At 34.2% G+C, this 21,525-nt stretch overlaps 1 protein-coding gene across 1 annotated transcript; it reads right to left on the bottom strand.

Annotated features, from left to right (window-relative positions):
- Window positions 1-3,609: 3,609 nt before the first annotated feature.
- Window positions 3,610-9,877, bottom strand: LOC100375470 (meprin A subunit beta-like). The gene is made up of 12 exons (XM_085490487.1): window positions 9,824-9,877; window positions 8,536-8,632; window positions 8,239-8,437; window positions 8,033-8,159; window positions 7,819-7,888; window positions 6,820-7,023; window positions 6,353-6,479; window positions 5,920-6,175; window positions 5,608-5,675; window positions 5,047-5,308; window positions 4,499-4,574; window positions 3,610-3,808 (listed from the first exon to the last, which is right to left on the bottom strand). The coding sequence occupies exons 2-11, from the start codon at window positions 8,599-8,601 to the stop codon at window positions 4,502-4,504; spliced, it is 1,452 nt and encodes a 483-aa protein (XP_085346613.1). The 5' UTR covers window positions 8,602-8,632; window positions 9,824-9,877; the 3' UTR covers window positions 3,610-3,808; window positions 4,499-4,501.
- Window positions 9,878-21,525: the final 11,648 nt, after the last annotated feature.

Genomic DNA, 21,525 nt, shown 5'->3' on the forward strand with positions numbered 1-21,525 from the left:
TAAAATATCCAGGAGAGTGTTTGTGACGTTACAGTAATTGAAAGCCTCACGCAATAGATTGATTGTTCTGTCAATATACTGGGATACTGTAGTCTTATTCAGGATTAAGGATTGAACCAATAACTGAACGAAAACGAAGTGTGTTCGTGAAGATCTAAACAATTATTACACCGGAAGCTAACTACCAGTTTTTAGTGATTTCCTCATTTTTGTTTCGTTTTGTAAAGTGATGTATAAACGTTTTGCGTGATATCACGTACAGTATCTCACAAAGACAGTTAGTGTTTTGTTTGTTTTTTTGTTCCGTTTCTCAAGTTTGACAAAAAAATATAATTGGGAACATCCGACTCATTTAAATATTTGTGACGGGCTAGAATAGCAGTTCCTCAGTTTTCGTGCTGTTCGAGGCGTGAAAGAGTTGCGTTTTTTCTGATAAGTACAAGGCTTCATTTTATTAATTAAGGCTTCCTCGTTCTCTTCATTCACTTGTTTAAAATGACATTAAATTACACTATTCCTCGGACCACACTTTGATATCATGTTTACAAATGTTCTATCATGTTCGCAAGTTTTTGATAGCATCACGTTGGGTTTGCCACAGGGACCATGATTCTGTAATGACTTTTGCTTATTCTGCGTTTTGAAGTACATCAATATTCAAACACCATACTGGATGTTGTTGTTTTATGTTGCCTTTGGTCAGTTTGATGCGCACTAGAAAGTTGTCTTAAATTGATAGCTTATTTGAATAGCGTTCAAACGATTGTGCATGTGTTTATAGATGTAAAAACACTTAAGGCGTAAGAGAGTGCTATAACGCCCCTGTTATGAAAGGGTCATCGTGGTGAGGGGACGAGCGTGCAGACGAATTATATACGTTACGATACGAGTGTTGTGTACACAAATTAGTTTATTACAGATAGTCCAGCTTTATTCATCTAAGCCGTCAGTTGAAGTAAAGGCCTGTTGCCCATTTTGTCCTTATTCTCTCTCTCTTTATTCTCTCATCTTGTCTAACAAAATCTTAAAAGATCTGCCATAAAACTAAACATTCCATCAACAAATCGCAGTAGTCAGTGGCACGATCACGTGATTACCAGGGATGTGTCTCGCGGTTAAAGCCATGCGAAATTGCCAATATTAAATATAATATAAATATAATATAAATATAAACAAACTATACAATTCCTGTAGTGTGTGTTTAAAATGCCTATCCTAAACATACAAGTTGTTGATTTCAAAGAATACTGCAACGGCGTGTGAACCAAGTGTACGTATGTGACCTCATTACGATAACACGCCCCTATGTGAAGTTTGTGTTTGTTTGTTTGGAGGGGTTTGTACAATATCTTCAATATTTCAGTATTAATGTTTTCGATATTAGCCTTGACTTTCACCCATTACATTTAATTTTTCTCAACAATTTAGTATGTGCACGTTTATTTTATAGTTGACATTTCTTTCATTTTGAAATTCTATCACTCTTTCTTCACTTATTTTAAACCTTCTGCTCTGAGTTTCAGTTTCCATTTTTTCAGTATTACTGTTTTATGTTCGTATATGTAAAGCACATTCCCCTAACATTTGTATGCGTGTGCAAATGACAATTAGATTACATGATAATCAGTAGCACTTTGCAACCTTTTGGTTTTTCTACTCACTGTTTAACCCACGATGGGGTGATATGATCGCTCCCCTTTCAATTGTATGCGTCTAGTTCCGCGTACATCACATTTTCATAGTTGCCGTTTTTTATTAGTATATCATCAATATTCATGATATCTGGCTTTCACAGATGGATATCCACCTACCTCGACCACTATTGTTCACAGTATTATTTGTTGACGGCTATATTCAGCTTTTGGAAATTATAGTTCAATCAGGCAAATTCGTATCACTCTGATTTCGAGAATGGGACGGCCATTCTTCCATTTCTTTCTGATACTTTAGGTAGGGTGTGTGTTGATGTTGTATAACTGTTTCAGATCAATTTATTTACTAAAAATCATTTTATCCACGTACATCATTTGATGCTCTCCTTTAAAGTTGTATCATCTCATACCGCCATCATGTGTTTGATTTTAGCTAATGGGCTTGTTTATCCGCATATTCTCTCTAACGCCGTATGTGAGGGCGTACGTTTACTAGAGTACTACTGTATGATTTTTTGTTTACTGCCAAGTACCGGTGATCTATAGATTTGGTTGACTTTTAATTGTGTTGATAGAGAATCACGTACATGTTGCTTTCGCAGAATTGTTGTCGAGCAATGAATCGTCAACAGCAATCGTGTTATTGGCGTATAGCCTACCTAATGGTAAATGTATATTAGATCCCGTTTGGACGTAGTCAACCCATTTTATGAACTTATAAAACGACCCTTGAGTGTGGGGCCGAACTTGTGTCTTAGCCGTGCCTGGACCGATTACATTCAAACTTCACATGTACATATTTGTTTCATGATCTGATTCAAGATAGCCGACGCCCGGCTATTTTTGTGATACAAAATAATCAAAATCAAGCATTTCTGGCATTCCGCAACCGGATCTCTGCTGTCTACAGTTGGATTTTGTTCAACCTTGTACATACATTAAACATTATTGAACCCTGATGCACGTCATTGAAAATGACGAACTGATTTAAAATAGCCTACTGGCTGCCATTTTGTTCAAGTGCAATATTTTTGACTTGCTTTGACTGATCATGTTCAAATTTAATATTCATTATACATCCAGTCATCGATATCGAGATGTATTTAAAAAGCTTTTCCAGTCAATATCTATCAATATGGACAAGTACTCGTTTGAAGATCAGACACAAGATTAAGCATCAGCTTCGAGATCCATATCTGACATGTTTGTGTTCCAACTATATTATTATAACTGTGCCATGCATGGTTGTTTTCATAAATATACTGCAGTAAGTCTCTGCAAGACTTGCCCTTGAGAGACGAGGTGAGAAACTGTGTGATCATTCAATGGCTTATAGTTATTGGTGGATAATATATAACGTACCCCTAAGTAATTAGTAGAACTGTAAGCAATTTTATAAGGAGAGCGAGGAATTTTAAAGCTGGAAATGTTCTCTGACTAGTAATCAAGTGGTTTACATGATATCTTCCTAGTGTAAGTGCAGTGTGTGTTTCCTGCACACTACGTCCTACTTGTAAAACAATTGTCAACGATCGGTTTTGTGATTCATATTGCAGTATCGGTGTGTGGCGGGTGCTGCAACAGAGCAGGATACGCTCGCCACCTCTTGGTTGACGAATCTCTCCCTGAATTGGCTATGTTGTACCATTTTTTTTTTCGCAATCGTAAAGTTGCCTGTGGATTCTGATGTTGTCGGAGTTTACTTATCGACGTTTAATTATTGGCATCCTATTTTTTCATAAAAAACAATGAAGACAACAAATTTGCTTAATCCCACAGCTCAGTCTTGATATTTAGAATACTATGACATTTAGCAAGTTTATTTTAAGTGTCACATTTGTCGCAACGCATTCTTGTGGGTCACATGAGAAGCATTAATTATGTGTCAACATAATTCAACTCATAACAGACTGTAGGTCTTTAATACTGTGGTACTATCACGATAAAAGACTCAATATTTATGCTTTAGATAATTTATTTTCCAGCAATTCAACAAGTTTTATAGCATGCAATTACACTAATAATAAACTAAAATAACATTAGGAATGAAACTAAACTACACGTACGATTTATTTACGAGGCATGCGATTGCAGTAATATAATTTGCGGAGTGATTTCATGAATGAGATACACTTCATGTTTGACTCGGCGATTTCCTGCAATAAGAGAATTAATAATTAAGACTTTGATTTAAAGATGTAATTTGAACAATAAATCATGCCGTGTTTACCATACACAAAAAGGTTGCGTTGAAGACATGAAAATGAAATAAAAAGTGATTTTCAGTTTACCTACCAAAACAAATTGTTCACAACTTAAAAAATTATTGTATTGGTTCATAGAACAACAAATCGGATGTTTGCTTCAATATCAGGTCATTATGCATCCAATATAGTTATATTTTAGTTATATAATATATAATTATCTACTTTCAGTATCAAATAAGAATATTATTTTTTTTCAAACTGCATTAAAAAAATTACAGCAATACAATTAATTAGACTACAATTAATCAAAAGTAAAACAGTGTCTATCTCGAAGATGTCATTATCATTATGCTCAATTGTTTCATGTACTTTTTTTTTATTTTCCACTATACATTCTATATGTCCGAGGAAACTATTCAGATGCCAGATATAGTGGCGCCCCAATGATGGCTGGTAGCTCTACAGTTAAAAATATTCATTTAACATGATGCCTAGCCGGAAATACATTATACAATCAATTTCAAGAATTTTAGTTAATTTTACAACAAATGTGGGCGCGAGTAAAGAGAAGATTTATTAAGACTTTCACATATAATTATTTATAACTATTTATAATTATTCAGTTTGTATGATACTTACCGCTTAAGCAGAACATAAATACTTTTGAGCATAGTCGCATGTAGTGTCGTCTAATTTCCATGTATTGTTATAATACCTGTATATAAGGACAGAAGTGATTTTTTAATCCGATGAAATTGTTTGCATTTGTAAGCGCGAAGCTAATAAATTTGCAACTGAAGGTAAAACGCAATTGTGTCAAAATGTGTTTATACTTATGAGGAGATTTTTTTTCAAATCCAATGAAATTATTGATATAATAGATACGTTGTGAGATAACAAATATCATTTTGCACGATATGTCACCTGGCTTAATTTTAAAATATTGCGAGATAAGATACAATTGTATGTTTTACAAAAAATACTATTTTAACACCATTTTGTCAATCAAATTTTATTTTATCCTAAAATGTAGCAAATGTGAATATAATGACAATATTTTATTTTTGAGGAACTTCTTATTTTAAAATTGTGCTAAAACATGTAATTAACCTTTCTGTGTTTCCCATAGTACACTATCAACAATAAGAAAAACACACTAATACATAGTATATATTACATGCACTCACCACAAATGGAGACAGGGACCACTTCCATTGGGCTCATTTGGTTGAAACAATTCTGAATTAACCGATATTGTTGAACCACCAGTAAAGGTAATGGTATTGCCTGATATGCGCCCATCCACCCAGAAATTTCTATTCTCTCCATTTGTTTGAATTACGAGCTGTGCACGTTCTAAATCATTCTTGTCAGCAACTTGGAATAGAGATCCAAAATCACACTGAGGTTTAGTCGGAAGCGCTGTTATGGAACTAGGACGCGGTAAATCTGTTGAATATACGACAATTACAACATTATTAATAAGACATCACTTATACATGGAATATTTTCAGAACACGTGAATGTGTTGCCGTATAAATGTAAAAGTAGAACTTGAGTATTCATTGACCTTGGGTAAACATTTTGCGGAAAACTATAATACATATATATATATATATATATATATATATATATATATATATATATATATATATATATATATATATATATATATATATATATATATATATATATATATATATATATATATATATATAATACATATATGCTTATAACGATCATTGTACCTGCACATAGATACTTCTGATTGTAGTCGCACGTCGTATCATCCAATTTCCAGTCATTGTTGTACCACCTGTAAATATGATTTTTAAAGGCAATTTGTGCTTAAAATGATTTACTCACCTATAAACTCACGCACGACCTTCGTACTACATGACAAGTTGTTCAGATAGCTATTTTATGATGAATATAATTACTCTGCAATGTATATCGTCGTTCTGACAGTGTTTAAATAAACATCAAACTGTGTTTCAACATACAAAGCAAATACGGAATAAAATGTAATAATGAGAACAGGCCTTATATTTTGAACTCACCACAAATGGAGACATTGCCCACTTCCATTTGGTTCATTACTGTGAAACAAAGACGAATCTACGGACATTGTTGAACCATCACTGAATGTAATTGTTCTGCCTGAAATCTTGCCATCAACCCAGAAGTTTCTATATTCCCCATTCAGTTTCATCGCATATTTTGCTCGATTCCGACTAGCTTGATTATTAACTTTATATGGAGATTTACATTGATTAGCCGCTGGATACACTGATTCTGTGCTTACTTTTGGCAGAGCTGAAAAAATGTGTCATCAACAACAATTTTATAACGTAATACATTGATACAAAATGAGCTCGAATAGCTAAAACAACAGTGAAAAAACTGAATAATAACTGGGTATCACCAGAAACTAAAAAAACACAACTGTATTGATTAATAGAATAAAAAAATAAAAAATCCATACATACATACCTGGGCATTCATAAATTATATTGGCTAAAAAAATATCAGCGTTACTCAAATAATCACGCTCGCCCATTTTGTCTTGGTCAGCTGGGTTTTTCGCTGTTATTGTATTCTGTCCATTATTGCTGAAATACTGAATTTATTTTGACTTGTAAATATCACATATTGCATGTATAAAGGGGTTATTTAGATTGTAACTGCACGATACCCCTTTGAAAATCGTAATTATTCTCTCAGCATAATAGGTTATATTTAATTGACAATTGCGGGCAGAATGAGCATAAGTTTGGAAACTTAAAGAGTATGTAGGTTTGACATTTGAGAATGGTGACAAAAGTTGACTTTAGAACTCGGTGGGTTAATTATTATACAAGCTTCCAATGTAAAGATATATTGCATAGAACCGGTCGTATTATGAGTGATCACATATGGTGAATACAGTTAATGCTGTAATATTTACAATATAGTCCTACCTTAGCACCATAATGCATAATCGATCCAATGTCGTATGGCACGTTGTACATATTAACATTCACAGAGGTATATTTGTTGAAATTGTGACTTTTACCCGACTTGATGTTGTTCCAGTGAACTGTAACGTAATCATCTCGGTCCGTGCGACTTTGTTCATGCCAGAATCCTATTGCATGACCAATTTCGTGAGCAATAGTTCCCCTCTGTTTAACGCAACAACATACAAAAGAAGTGAGTGGGCACATAACAAATGTCAGTATCTGTATAATCAATTACTAGTATGTAAAAGTTAATTGATGAATGTGGTGTGACTTGAAAATATATTGCATTATATTATTTTCCTGACACCCTTGTATTATGTATGCATTGCTTTGCTGTGGTTTTGTTTGAAAAATTGGTTCTAAATTCAGACAAACTAATATATATTAATCAAGATCGTCACAATACAGCATGGCACAACATTATAGATCGCCACTGATTCAAAATGCTTTAGCAAAATTGAGGATTATATGTCATGTTCATTATAATTTGGGCCATCGAATATTTTGAATATTTATATATCTGACACGTGTATCTGTGTTGAGATGCTCAAATGTTCAATGCTGCAAAATTTGGTCTCCATGCCTCTGTGTTGTAGAGACTATGAGCTATCAGAAATCGGATTACGCAGAATGTGAAATCTCATACTACCAGATGTGAATGATCAAAAATTCTTACTAATCGAGTTTTATAATATAATAATTTAATTTGATTTAAATATTATCAAGATAAATCAATGTGTAGTATTTTGTACTATTTTACTACGTAAATATCTCTTAACGACGTTATGGTCAATTCAACAGTCGCATTTCTATGTCAGTGTTGACGTAACAATGACTATTCATCATAATTATAATTTAATTATTATTTAATTGATAACACGCACATATTTATTTCATAAACCAAAAATACACCAAAAGTATACAAGAAAAAAACACTTAAATACAAACGTAACTCACATATTCACAACCATATCCGATAGAAATATCTTGAGCACCATTACCAGTGCGACCAACGTAAGACCAGCATCTATAAAGGTAACACATACAGAAATGTATCATTAATAATATAAACCTTCACACAACAACGCCAGCTACGGTAACGGTACATACGTTAACTAATATGCTCAAAGACTGTTACTAATTCAGTGTTTAAAATTGTTAGTAACCTTACCCATAATCTTTTTTAAAGTTAATCCTATCAGAATGCCCTGCGCCCGAATTATACGGTGGGAATCTAATACAAGTGTTGCTTTCCCAGTAGGTCATCGCTTTTCTTATTACGGTAGAATCAGATTGACCTGTAATATTATAGATACATGTTGTGTACTGAAAACTTGATACATGAAAGCACAAACTATCAAACAGACATATACTTACTTGTTGATGATATCACATATGGCACAATAGCATTATTCCAACGCTTTGAAAGGCTAGTTATAGCTTTTCTTGCACCGACCCCACTTGCTTCATCGGCTATTATTGATTCAATTTCAGCTAGTTGCTCATCAGTTAACTTTATATCAGACTCAATAGTATCAGGACTTTCCGTTTCTTCGGGTGGTTCCGAAGAAGCTGCCTGTTGAAGTATAAACAATATTAAAATTCTCGATCCGATATCTCAAAATGCTGAGACAAATGAGTTTGATTGATATCAGTATGTTAATTATCACTTACTGTGTTGGTGCCATGTACAAACATCGCCACCATAACAAATATACATATTGATTGAATATGAAGCATAGTAACCAATTCTTCAGAACGGTAACCAAGTCTGTTGAATCAAATATTAAAACCGTTACTAATGACAGAGTAAAACCACTAAATAATAAACATATTCCTTGATTGCTAAAAATAATAATTTGTATATAAATTGATTGTCTCATTATCAGTCATAAGTTATTGTGTTTTCCATAATTCTTAGCTTTCTGATTTCACTTAGCTAGGTTAAATAATAATTATAAAAAGATAATATTTATATAGTACAAAACACAAATTTCAATCATTCTCTTGTCTAATATGTAGCTACAATATTCACTAAGTAATTATACACCAAAGTATGTTACATAGTACAATTGAGTGAGACATCAACATTAATATGCGTGTACATAAATCATGTTGGTCAACATCTAAATTAATAAAAACAACTGGGACAAACACTAAAACAGTACTAGCCTGTATTGATCTTAAATATTTCTACCCAACAAACGTTCATAGTCATTTTGATACCTGAACTATGTTACATTACGTGTCATCACAGCAAATAAAGACAGCTAAATGTGAATAGTATTCGCGATGTGTTATATTAGTTGAATAGTTATTACACCATGATTTCAATCCAAATGGGAGGAAGGTACATATATATCACCTAAAAACAGTCTATAAAATTGTTATCGTATTTTAGATGCATTTGGAAATCGCCGTATAAATACAAAACCTTATATATTATACACTACATATTGTACACTACGACGTGTTTACCATCGGAGTTACGTCGCTGTATAGACTACATGTAAATACTACATTTTACTTACAACCGAATATAAATAGGCTATCAAAGAAAGTTGGAAATATGCGCGAGTGTCAATAAACAGATACCATGCAATCAGTGCTATTCGCAGTTTTTAATTGCAAAACATGTTTTCAATTAGCTAACATATAGGTACTTTTAAATAGTGACGTTATGATTGCATTTTATCTAAGTACATTGTATAGTCAGAATTGGGATAAAACATGTACAAATTTCATTCTTTAAATCTCAACCGAAATAAGAAAGCAAAAAACAAAATTTAGAAACACAAGAACGGATTCTATATGGCCAATATTAGCAGTCCCAATAAACCAACAAAAATGAAAGGCGTATATACAAAGAAAGAATTTTGAATAATCAATACTTGCATGCATAAGAGATGCTATAGACAGATATGCTGCAAACAATTCATAGCATAAAGTTCATGATACTCACGTAGATACTTCAGACAATGTAAACACAGTCAGTCGTGTCAGAATGAATTGAACCTGAGAGCACGCTATGTTTATATGCGGTTGAATTGGCCAAGAATAATTTACATATTTCTGACGTAGTTTTTAATTCCTATATATCGCACCCACATACTGTTTCCGGAAAATCTATGTTAAAAATGTATGCAAGATATTGATCTACTTTTGAACTCTCTAGCTTGATGTCAGAGGTAACGCTATGAAGGACTAGGTTATTGATTTGTTTTCACTTGTAACTTATATGTGCATTCCATTTATATTTGTTTCTCTTGAGTCATACTAGGGTTGGGCATTTTGTAACATGCGTAATACTTCTTCAGTGTTAGTTATTTTGTTTTGCCTTAAAAAGGCTTTCTTTCTTAGCTTTCTCAAAACAAGATGAGATAAGAAATAAATCAACAAATCAACATGTGATTTGAAAGGACGGATATTTAAAGATCTGACATGAAAGACTGACTTTAAACGTCAACTATTCAAGTTTCGTCACGTTATTTGATCGAAAATAATGTACAGTACACAATCAATTTTCTCTATTCAGGAAATATTAAGCTATTCCTAACAGTTAAGTTTTTTGAGTTGAACCACATCTTCACGTGTTTTTTTTTTTATTTTGTTAAACTGACAATCAGAATCCATGTACTAAATTTAAGGTCAGGAAAAGAAAAAAATACATTATTTTCAAATGAAATGAAAAAATTAATACACTGATACAAACTTGGTAGAACACCTCGACTTCATACAGGTGTACAGGGTTATATTGTCGCACCTTGCCAAGCAGAAACATGTCTAACTACGCCATCGGATATATAGAAGTGTTTTATTTGACTACGCTTCGATTTGTGTTACCCACACCATTAACTTATATTTCTACACATTAACTCCATTTATAATAGTTATATTATTTCAAAATCAAAATTATTCATATCGTATCCATTGTGAAACAAAATGTTCAAACTACGAATAATATTGATTTACATTAATTAAGTTGGAAATATATCCGATTACTATACATACGTAACAATGAAAAGTTTCAGGAAATATGATTGTCTTAATTTGTATATTAGAAAATATTATTTTTCCATGAATCTAGTAGGAAAACATTATTTTGCTGGGGTGTATTCATTTTTATTTATTTGAGCGGGTTAAGTGTCAGTGTTGAAGTACTAATCTGCTTAAAGATAAATAACTAGGAAAAAGAAAATGTGTTTTGCTTTGAAGCCTGCGATGTTTTCCATACTTTGCACAAAACGTTTCCCAGCATCGTGATATAAATTATTAGATTTATTGTTTTGGTTGCTGTTACCAACAATTGAATAACACTATAACATGATTGAAACATAATGTTCAATCTGCAGTTCCTGACAGGTCTACATTAAAAACTAAACAGACGTAACAATGCAATATGTCAGAAAATATAATTGTTTTAATTTGTACATTAGAAAATATTGTTTTTCTATGAATCTAGTAGGGCAACATTAATTTGCTGAGATGTATTCATTTTTATTTCTTTTATATTTTGTGCGGGTTTACGTTTCAGTGTTAAAGTACTAAACAGCTTAACAATCGGTTATTTTGCATACATTTGTTTATTTGGAGTAATTTCCAATTCTACGCGAGGTCCTTAGTAATTAATGATTCCACGTATTTATTTGGCTGTTATTTTACAGACATTAAAATGCCATAATGTTAATTCACGGAAATTTAAACAGACCGATACTGACAGTGAATTAAAAATATTGCAACAAATACTGAATTTGCTATCTCGTGGATATAATTAAATTAAAATACTTGGCAATATATTAAGTTTTGCGTCGCATGCACGCGATTGAAATATCATATTAAATGGGCCTAATACACTAATGGTGAATTTATTTAATTGTAAGCACGAGTTTACATCCTGGAATGGCCACGATGTACCACGGATCATAGTACTACACTGTTACCAACAATTGAATAACTCTATAACATAATTGAAACATAATGTTCAATCTGAGACACATGTGATATAATTTCAGATCTGCAGTGCCTGAAAGGTCTACATTAAAAACTATACAGTCGTAACAATGACATGTGTTAGAAAATATAATTGTTTTAATTTGTACATTAGAAAATATTGTTTTTCTATGAATCTAGTAGGGCAATATTAATTTGCTGAGATGTATTCATTTTTATTTCTTTTATATTTTGTGCGGGTTTACGTTTCAGTGTTAAAGTACTAAACAGCTTAACAATCGTATAGTTTGCATACATTATTTATAATATTTTAAGACATGGGTGAAAGGTCATTAGGTCGATATGGCAGTACTGTTATCTTTCTCGCTCATGTCGATTTCGTTTTCAAATTTCTTCTTGAGAATCTGATTCTAGTTGAATATAGTAGATCCGTGGTACATCGTGGACATTTCACAATGTAATCTCATTCTTACAAGTAATTTAATAAAAAGTTAGTATATTAGTGTTATTTTTGACTCGTTGTTAACATAACTCTGTGCTATGGTATTGGTGATATATGAATTGGATGCCATTGGATGGTACTTGATGGCCAACCAACCTAATCAAATATGTAGTTTGCATTGAACGAGTGCAAAATAAGTTATTAGGAAATTAGGATATTAGTACCAGCTGTTTTATACCCATGCGCATTGGCCGATCCTGTCAAATCTTTTCATCTGTTTTGGGGCCTGTCTGGTAACGGAATTAACTGGTGTCTGTGTGAAAATCGCTGTAAAGTGTCGGTAAAATGAATTTGCGCGGTTTTACCAACAGAGTGAACCAAACTTCGAGCTCGCGATACTGGTGCAGACGACGATGGTCGAACAACCATGAGCAATAAATGGCGGGACTTTGGTATTGCACATTTAGCACAGAAATAAGACACGCCCATAGTTGGACAACTAATCATTTTATTATTGGTCACGATGAACCACGGATCATCTGCACGTCCTTTGTAAACATCACATACACGATGTGCCGCCATCCAATGGCGGGATGAGCGGCTTCCTTTGTGCACAATCAGCGTCAACTTCATGAGAGAAACACGACGCACTTGCTAAGCCAGACCGTCTGGTGGCGCCCTACTATTTCACCAATAATCAAATATACTATTATCCTGTTCCCGAATTGGACATTTGTTTATTTGGAGTAATTTCCAATTCTACGCCAGGTCCTTAGTAATTAATGATTCCGCGTATTTATTTGGCCGTTATTTGACAGACATTAAAATGCCATAATGTTAATTCACGGAAATTTAAACACACCGATACTGACAGTGAATTTAAAATATGCCAACAAATACTGAATTTGCTATCTCGTGGAAATAATTAAATCAAAATATTTGGCAATATATTAAGTTTTGCGTTGCATGCACGCGATTGAAATATCATATTAAATGGGCCTAATATACTAATGAAGAATTTATTTAATTGTAAGAACGAGTTTACATCCTGGGATGGCCACGATATACCACGGATCATAGTACTACACTTACATACAAATAACTAGAAAAAGGAAAATGTGTTCTGCTTTGAAGCCTCCGATCTTTTGCATAGTTTGTACAAAACGTTTGCCAGCATCGTGATTTAAATTATTAGATATATTGTTTTTCTCGATGTTACCAACAATTGAATAACTCTATAACATAATTGAAACATAATTTTCAATCTGAGACACATGTGATATAATTTCAGATCTGCAGTGCCTGAAAGGTCTGTATTAAAAACTATACAGACGTAACAATGAAATGTGTCAGAAAATATAATTGTTTTAATTTGTACATTAGAAAATATTGTTTTTCTATGAATCAAGTAGGGCAACATTAATTTGCTGAGATGTATTCATTTTTATTTCTTTTATATTTTGTGCGGGTTTACGTTTTAGTGTTAAAGTACTAAACAGCTTAACAATCGGTTATTTTGCATACATTATTTATAATATTTTAAGACATGGGTGAAAGGTCATTAGGCCGATATGGCAGTACTGTTATCTTTCTCGCTCATGTCGATTTCGTTTCACAAATTGATTCTTGAGAATCTGATTCTAGTTGAATATAGTAGATCCGTGGTACATCGTGGACATTTCACAATGTAATCTCATTCTTACAAGTAATTAAATAAAAAGTTAGTATATTAGTGTTATTTTTGACTCGTTGTTAACATAACTCTATGCTATGGTATTGGTGATATATGAATTGGGTGCCATAGGATGGTACTTGATGGCCAACCAACCTAATCAAATATGTAGTTTGCATTGTACGAGTGCAAAATAAGTTATTAGGAAATTAGGATATTAGTACCAGCTGTTTTATACGCATGCGCATTGGCCGATCCTGTCAAATCTTCTCATCTGTTTTGGGGCCTGTCTGGTAACGGAATTAGCTGGTGTCTGTGTGAAAACCGCTGTAAAGTGTCGGTAACATGAATTTGCGCGGTTTTACCAACAGAGTGAACCAAACTTCGAGCTCGCGATACTGGTGCAGACGACGATGGTCGAACAACCATGAGCAATAAATGGCGGGACTTTGGTATTGCACATTTAGCACAGAAATAAGACACGCCCATAGTTGGACAACTAATCATTTTATTATTGGTCACGATGAACCACGGATCATCTGCACGTCCTTTGTAAACATCACATACACGATGTGCCGCCATCCAATGGCGGGATGAGCGGCTTCCTTTGTGCACAATCAGCGTCAACTTCATGAGAGAAACACGACACACTTGCTAAGCCAGACCGTCTGGTGGCGCCCTACTATTTCACCAATAATCAAATATACTATTATCCTGTTCCCGAATTGGACATTTGTTTATTTGGAGTAATTTCCAATTCTACGCCAGGTCCTTAGTAATTAATGATTCCACGTATTTATTTGGCCGTTATTTGACAGACATTAAAATACCATAATGTTAATTCACGGAAATTTAAACACACCGATACTGACAGTGAATTTAAAATATGCCAACAAATACTGAATTTGCTATCTCGTGGAAATAATTAAATCAAAATATTTGGCAATATATTAAGTTTTGCGTTGCATGCACGCGATTGAAATATCATATTAAATGGGCCTAATATACTAATGAAGAATTTATTTAATTGTAAGAACGAGTTTACATCCTGGGATGGCCACGATATACCACGGATCATAGTACTACACTTACATACAAATAACTAGAAAAAGGAAAATGTGTTCTGCTTTGAAGCCTCCGATCTTTTCCATAGTTTGTACAAAACGTTTGCCAGCATCGTGATTTAAATTATTAGATATATTGTTTTTCTCGATGTTACCAACAATTGAATAACTCTATAACATAATTGAAACATAATTTTCAATCTGAGACACATGTGATATAATTTCAGATCTGCAGTGCCTGAAAGGTCTGCATTAAAAACTATACAGACGTAACAATGAAATGTGTCAGAAAATATAATTGTTTTAATTTGTACATTAGAAAATATTGTTTTTCTATGAATCTAGTAGGGCAACATTAATTTGCTGAGATGTATTCATTTTTATTTCTTTTATATTTTGTGCGGGTTTACGTTTTAGTGTTAAAGTACTAAACAGCTTAACAATCGGTTATTTTGCATACATTATTTATAATATTTTAAGACATGGGTGAAAGGTCATTAGGCCGATATGGCAGTACTGTTATCTTTCTCGCTCATGTCGATTTCGTTTCACAAATTGATTCTTGAGAATCTGATTCTAGTTGAATATAGTAGATCCGTGGTACATCGTGGACATTTCACAATGTAATCTCATTCTTACAAGTAATTAAATAAAAAGTTAGTATATTAGTGTTATTTTTGACTCGTTGTTAACATAACTCTATGCTATGGTATTGGTGATATATGAATTGGGTGCCATAGGATGGTACTTGATGGCCAACTAACCTAATCAAATATGTAGTTTGCATTGTACGAGTGCAAAATAAGTTATTAGGAAATTAGGATATTAGTACCAGCTGTTTTATACGCATGCGCATTGGCCGATCCTGTCAAATCTTCTCATCTGTTTTGGGGCCTGTCTGGTAACGGAATTAGCTGGTGTCTGTGTGAAAACCGCTGTAAAGTGTCGGTAACATGAATTTGCGCGGTTTTACCAACAGAGTGAACCAAACTTCGAGCTCGCGATACTGGTGCAGACGACGATGGTCGAACAACCATGAGCAATAAATGGCGGGACTTTGGTATTGCACATTTAGCACAGAAATAAGACACGCCCATAGTTGGACAACTAATCATTTTATTATTGGTCACGATGAACCACGGATCATCTGCACGTCTTTTGTAAACATCACATACACGATGTGCCGCCATCCAATGGCGGGATGAGCGGCTTCCTTTGTGCACAATCAGCGTCAACTTCATGAGAGAAACACGACACACTTGCTAAGCCAGACCGTCTGGTGGCGCCCTACTATTTCACCAATAATCAAATATACTATTATCCTGTTCCCGAATTGGACATTTGTTTATTTGGAGTAATTTCCAATTCTACGCCAGGTCCTTAGTAATTAATGATTCCACGTATTTATTTGGCCGTTATTTGACAGACATTAAAATGCCATAATGTTAATTCACGGAAATTTAAACACACCGATACTGACAGTGAATTAAAGATATGCCAACAAATACTGAATTTGCTATCTCGTGGAAATAATTAAATCAAAATATTTGGCAATATATTAAGTTTTGCGTCGCATGCACGCGATTGAAATATCATATTAAATGGGCCTAATATACTAATGATGAATTTATTTAATTGTAAGAACGAGTTTACATCCTGGAATGGCTACGATGTACCACGGATCATAGTACTACACTTACATAAAAATAACTAGAACAAGTCATTGTCAATGACACGTCCCCGTTCCGTTCATATTTGAGTGACATATACATTCAAAGCAGATCATGACCGAAATGCACCTGCATATGTACAACACATTGTGCTAAATCTGAACAAAATCCATCCATGCATGACTGAGATCCGGTTCTGGAATTGTGAAAATACGTGATTTTGATGCATTTTCGGCCTTAAAATGGCCATCATTTCGCTATTGTTAAGCAGATCATGAAACAAAGGCACATATCTATTTGTGACATGATGTACCATGTGTGTGTGAAGTTTGAACTTGATCAATCCAGACATGTCTTGGATACGGATCCAGAACTGAATTCTTTAAAACAAAATGGCCGCCAGTCGGCTATTTTGAACTTGATCCGAAAAAAAAAATGACGTGCATCAAGGTCCTATTATGTTTAATGTATGTACCAAGTTTGAATGAAATCCGTCCATGCATAACTGAGATCCGGGTCCGGAATGGTGAAAATGTGCGATTTCAATGCAGTTTCGGCCTTAAAGCGGCCGCCATTTGGCTATCGTTAATGAGATCATGAAACAAATACACATACATATTTGTGACATGATGTACCTTGTGTGTGTGAAGTTTGAACTTGATCAATCCAGACATGTCTCGGATACGGATCCAGAACTGAATTCTTTAAAACAAAATGGCCGCCAGTCGGCTATTTCGAACTTGATCCGAAAAAAAAATGACGTGCATCAAGGTCCTATTATGTTTAATGTATGTACCAAATTTGAATGAAATCCGTCCATGCATAACTGAGATCCGGGTCCGGAATGGTGAAAATGTGCGATTTCAATGCATTTTCGGCCTTAAAGCGGCCGCCATTTGGCTATCGTTAATGAGATCATGAAACAAATGCACATACATATTTGTGACATGATGTACCTTGTGTGTGTGAAGTTTGAACTCGATCAATCCAAGCATGTCTCAGATACGGATCCAGAACTGAATTCTTTAAAACAAAATGGCCGCCAGTCGGCCATTTCGAACCCGATCCAAAAAAAAAATGACGTGCATCAAGGTCCTATTATGTTTAATGTATGTACCAAATTTGAACAAAATCCGTCCATGCATAACTGAGATCCGGGTCCGGAATGGTGAAAATGTGCGATTTTGATGCATTTTCGGCCTTAAAATGGCCGCTATTCGGCTATCGTTAATCGGATCATGAAAAAAATGCATGTGCATATGTCCCATATAATGTGTGATGTATGAGTGAAGTTTGAACTCAATCGGTCCATGCATGTTCGAGATACAGGTGATCACGGACGCACGGACGCACGGAAGCACGGACGCACGGACGCACGGACGGACGGACGCACACAGGGCAAAACATAAGTCCCCGTTTTCGGACTGCGTCCGAACGGGGACTAAAAAGGAAAATGTGTTCTGCTTTGAATCCTCCGATCTTTTGCATAGTTTGTACAAAACGTTTGCCAGCATCGTGATTTAAATTATTAGATTTATAGTTTTTGTCGCTGTTCCCAACAATTGAATAACACTATAACATAATTGAAACATAATGTTCAATCTGAGACACATGTGATATAATTTCAGATCTGCAGTGCCTGAAAGGTCTACATTAAAAACTATACAGACGTAACAATGACATGTGTCAGAAAATATAATTGTTTTAATTTGTACATTAGAAAATATTGTTTTTCTATGAATCTAGTAGGGCAATATTAATTTGCTGAGATGTATTCATTTTTATTTCTTTTATATTTTGTGCGGGTTTACGTTTCAGTGTTAAAGTACTAAACAGCTTAACAATCGGTTATTTTGCATATATTATTTATAATATTTTAAGACATGGGTGAAAGGTCATTGGCCCGATATGGCAGTCTTGTTATCTTTCTCGCTCATGTCGATTTCGTTTCACAAATTGATTCTTGAGAATCTGATTCTAGTTGAATATAGTAGATCCGTGGTACATCGTGTACATTTCACAATGTAATCTCATTCTTACAAGTAATTAAATAAAAAGTTAGTATATTAGTGTTATTTTTGACTCGTTGTTAACATAACTCTGTGCTATGGTATTGGTGATATATGAATTGGATGCCATTGGATGGTACTTGATGGCCAACCAACCTAATCAAATATGTAGTTTGCATTGTACGAGTGCAAAATAAGTTATTAGGAAATTAGGATATTAGTACCAGCTGTTTTATACGCATGCGCATTGGCCGATCCTGTCAAATCTTCTCATCTGTTTTGGGGCCTGTCTGGTAACGGAATTAGCTGGTGTCTGTGTGAAAACCGCTGTAAAGTGTCGGTAACATGAATTTGCGCGGTTTTACCAACAGAGTGAACCAAACTTCGAGCTCGCGATACTGGTGCAGACGACGATGGTCGAACAACCATGAGCAATAAATGGCGGGACTTTGGTATTGCACATTTAGCACAGAAATAAGACACGCCCATAGTTGGACAACTAATCATTTTATTATTGGTCACGATGAACCACGGATCATCTGCACGTCCTTTGTAAACATCACATACACGATGTGCCGCCATCCAATGGCGGGATGAGCGGCTTCCTTTGTGCACAATCAGCGTCAACTTCATGAGAGAAACACGACACACTTGCTAAGCCAGACCGTCTGGTGGCGCCCTACTATTTCACCAATAATCAAATATACTATTATCCTGTTCCCGAATTGGACATTTGTTTATTTGGAGTAATTTCCAATTCTACGCCAGGTCCTTAGTAATTAATGATTCCACGTATTTATTTGGCCGTTATTTGACAGACATTAAAATGCCATAATGTTAATTCACGGAAATTTAAACACACCGATACTGACAGTGAATTAAAGATATGCCAACAAAAACTGAATTTGCTATCTCGTGGAAATAATTAAATCAAAATATTTGGCAATATATTAAGTTTTGCGTCGCATGCACGCGATTGAAATATCATATTAAATGGGCCTAATATACTAATGATGAATTTATTTAATTGTAAGAACGAGTTTACATCCTGGAATGGCTACGATGTACCACAGATCATAGTACTACACTTACATAAAAATAACTAGAAAAAAGAAAATGTGTTCTGCTTTGAATCCTCCGATCTTTTGCATAGTTTGTACAAAACGTTTGCCAGCATCGTGATTTAAATTATTAGATTTATTGTTTTTGTCGCTGTTCCCAACAATTGAATAACACTATAACATAATTGAAACATAATGTTCAATCTGAGACACATGTGATATAATTTCAGATCTGCAGTGCCTGAAAGGTCTACATTAAAAACTATACAGACGTAACAATGACATGTGTCAGAAAATATAATTGTTTTAATTTGTACATTAGAAAATATTGTTTTTCTATGAATCTAGTAGGGCAATATTAATTTGCTGAGATGTATTCATTTTTATTTCTTTTATATTTTGTGCGGGTTTACGTTTCAGTGTTAAAGTACTAAACAGCTTAACAATCGGTTATTTTGCATATATTATTTATAATATTTTAAGACATGGGTGAAAGGTCATTGGCCCGATATGGCAGTCTTGTTATCTTTCTCGCTCATGTCGATTTCGTTTCACAAATTGATTCTTGAGAATCTGATTCTAGTTGAATATAGTAGATCCGTGGTACATCGTGGACATTTCACAATGTAATCTCATTCTTACAAGTAATTAAATAAAAAGTTAGTATATTAGTGTTATTTTTGACTCGTTGTTAACATAACTCTATGCTATGGTATTGGTGATATATGAATTGGGTGCCATAGGATGGTACTTGATGGCCAACCAACCTTGTACATACATTAAACATTATTGAACCCTGATGCACGTCATTTAAAATGACGAACTGATTTAAAATAGCCTACTGGCTGCCATTTTGTTCAAGTGCAATATTTTTGACTTGCTTTGACTGATCATGTTCAAATTTAATATTCATTATACATCCAGTCATCGATATCGAGATGTATTTAAAAAGCTTTTCCAGTCAATATCTATCACTATGGACAAGTACTCGTTTGAAGATCAGACACAAGATTAAGCATCAGCTTCGAGATCCATATCTGACATGTTTGTGTTCCAACTATATTATTATAACTGTGCCATGCATGGTTGTTTTCATAAATATACTGCAGTAAGTCTCTGCAAGACTTGCCCTTGAGAGACGAGGTGAGAAACTGTGTGATCATTCAATGGCTTATAGTTATTGGTGGATAATATATAACGTACCCCTAAGTAATTAGTAGAACTGTAAGCAATTTTATAAGGAGAGCGAGGAATTTTAAAGCTGGAAATGTTCTCTGACTAGTAATCAAGTGGTTTACATGATATCTTCCTAGTGTAAGTGCAGTGTGTGTTTCCTGCACACTACGTCCTACTTGTAAAACAATTGTCAACGATCGGTTTTGTGATTCATATTGCAGTATCGGTGTGTGGCGGGTGCTGCAACAGAGCAGGATACGCTCGCCACCTCTTGGTTGACGAATCTCTCCCTGAATTGGCTATGTTGTACCATTTTTTTTCGCAATCGTAAAGTTGCCTGTGGATTCTGATGTTGTCGGAGTTTACTTATCGACGTTTAATTATTGGCATCCTATTTTTTCATAAAAAACAATGAAGACAACAAATTTGCTTAATCCCACAGCTCAGTCTTGATATTTAGAATACTATGACATTTAGCAAGTTTATTTTAAGTGTCACATTTGTCGCAACGCATTCTTGTGGGTCACATGAGAAGCATTAATTATGTGTCAACATAATTCAACTCATAACAGACTGTAGGTCTTTAATACTGTGGTACTATCACGATAAAAGACTCAATA

The sequence above is a fragment of the Saccoglossus kowalevskii genome, chromosome 15 (genome assembly GCF_978046115.1).
Source record: "Saccoglossus kowalevskii chromosome 15, keSacKowa6.1, whole genome shotgun sequence".
NCBI lineage: Eukaryota > Metazoa > Hemichordata > Enteropneusta > Harrimaniidae > Saccoglossus > Saccoglossus kowalevskii.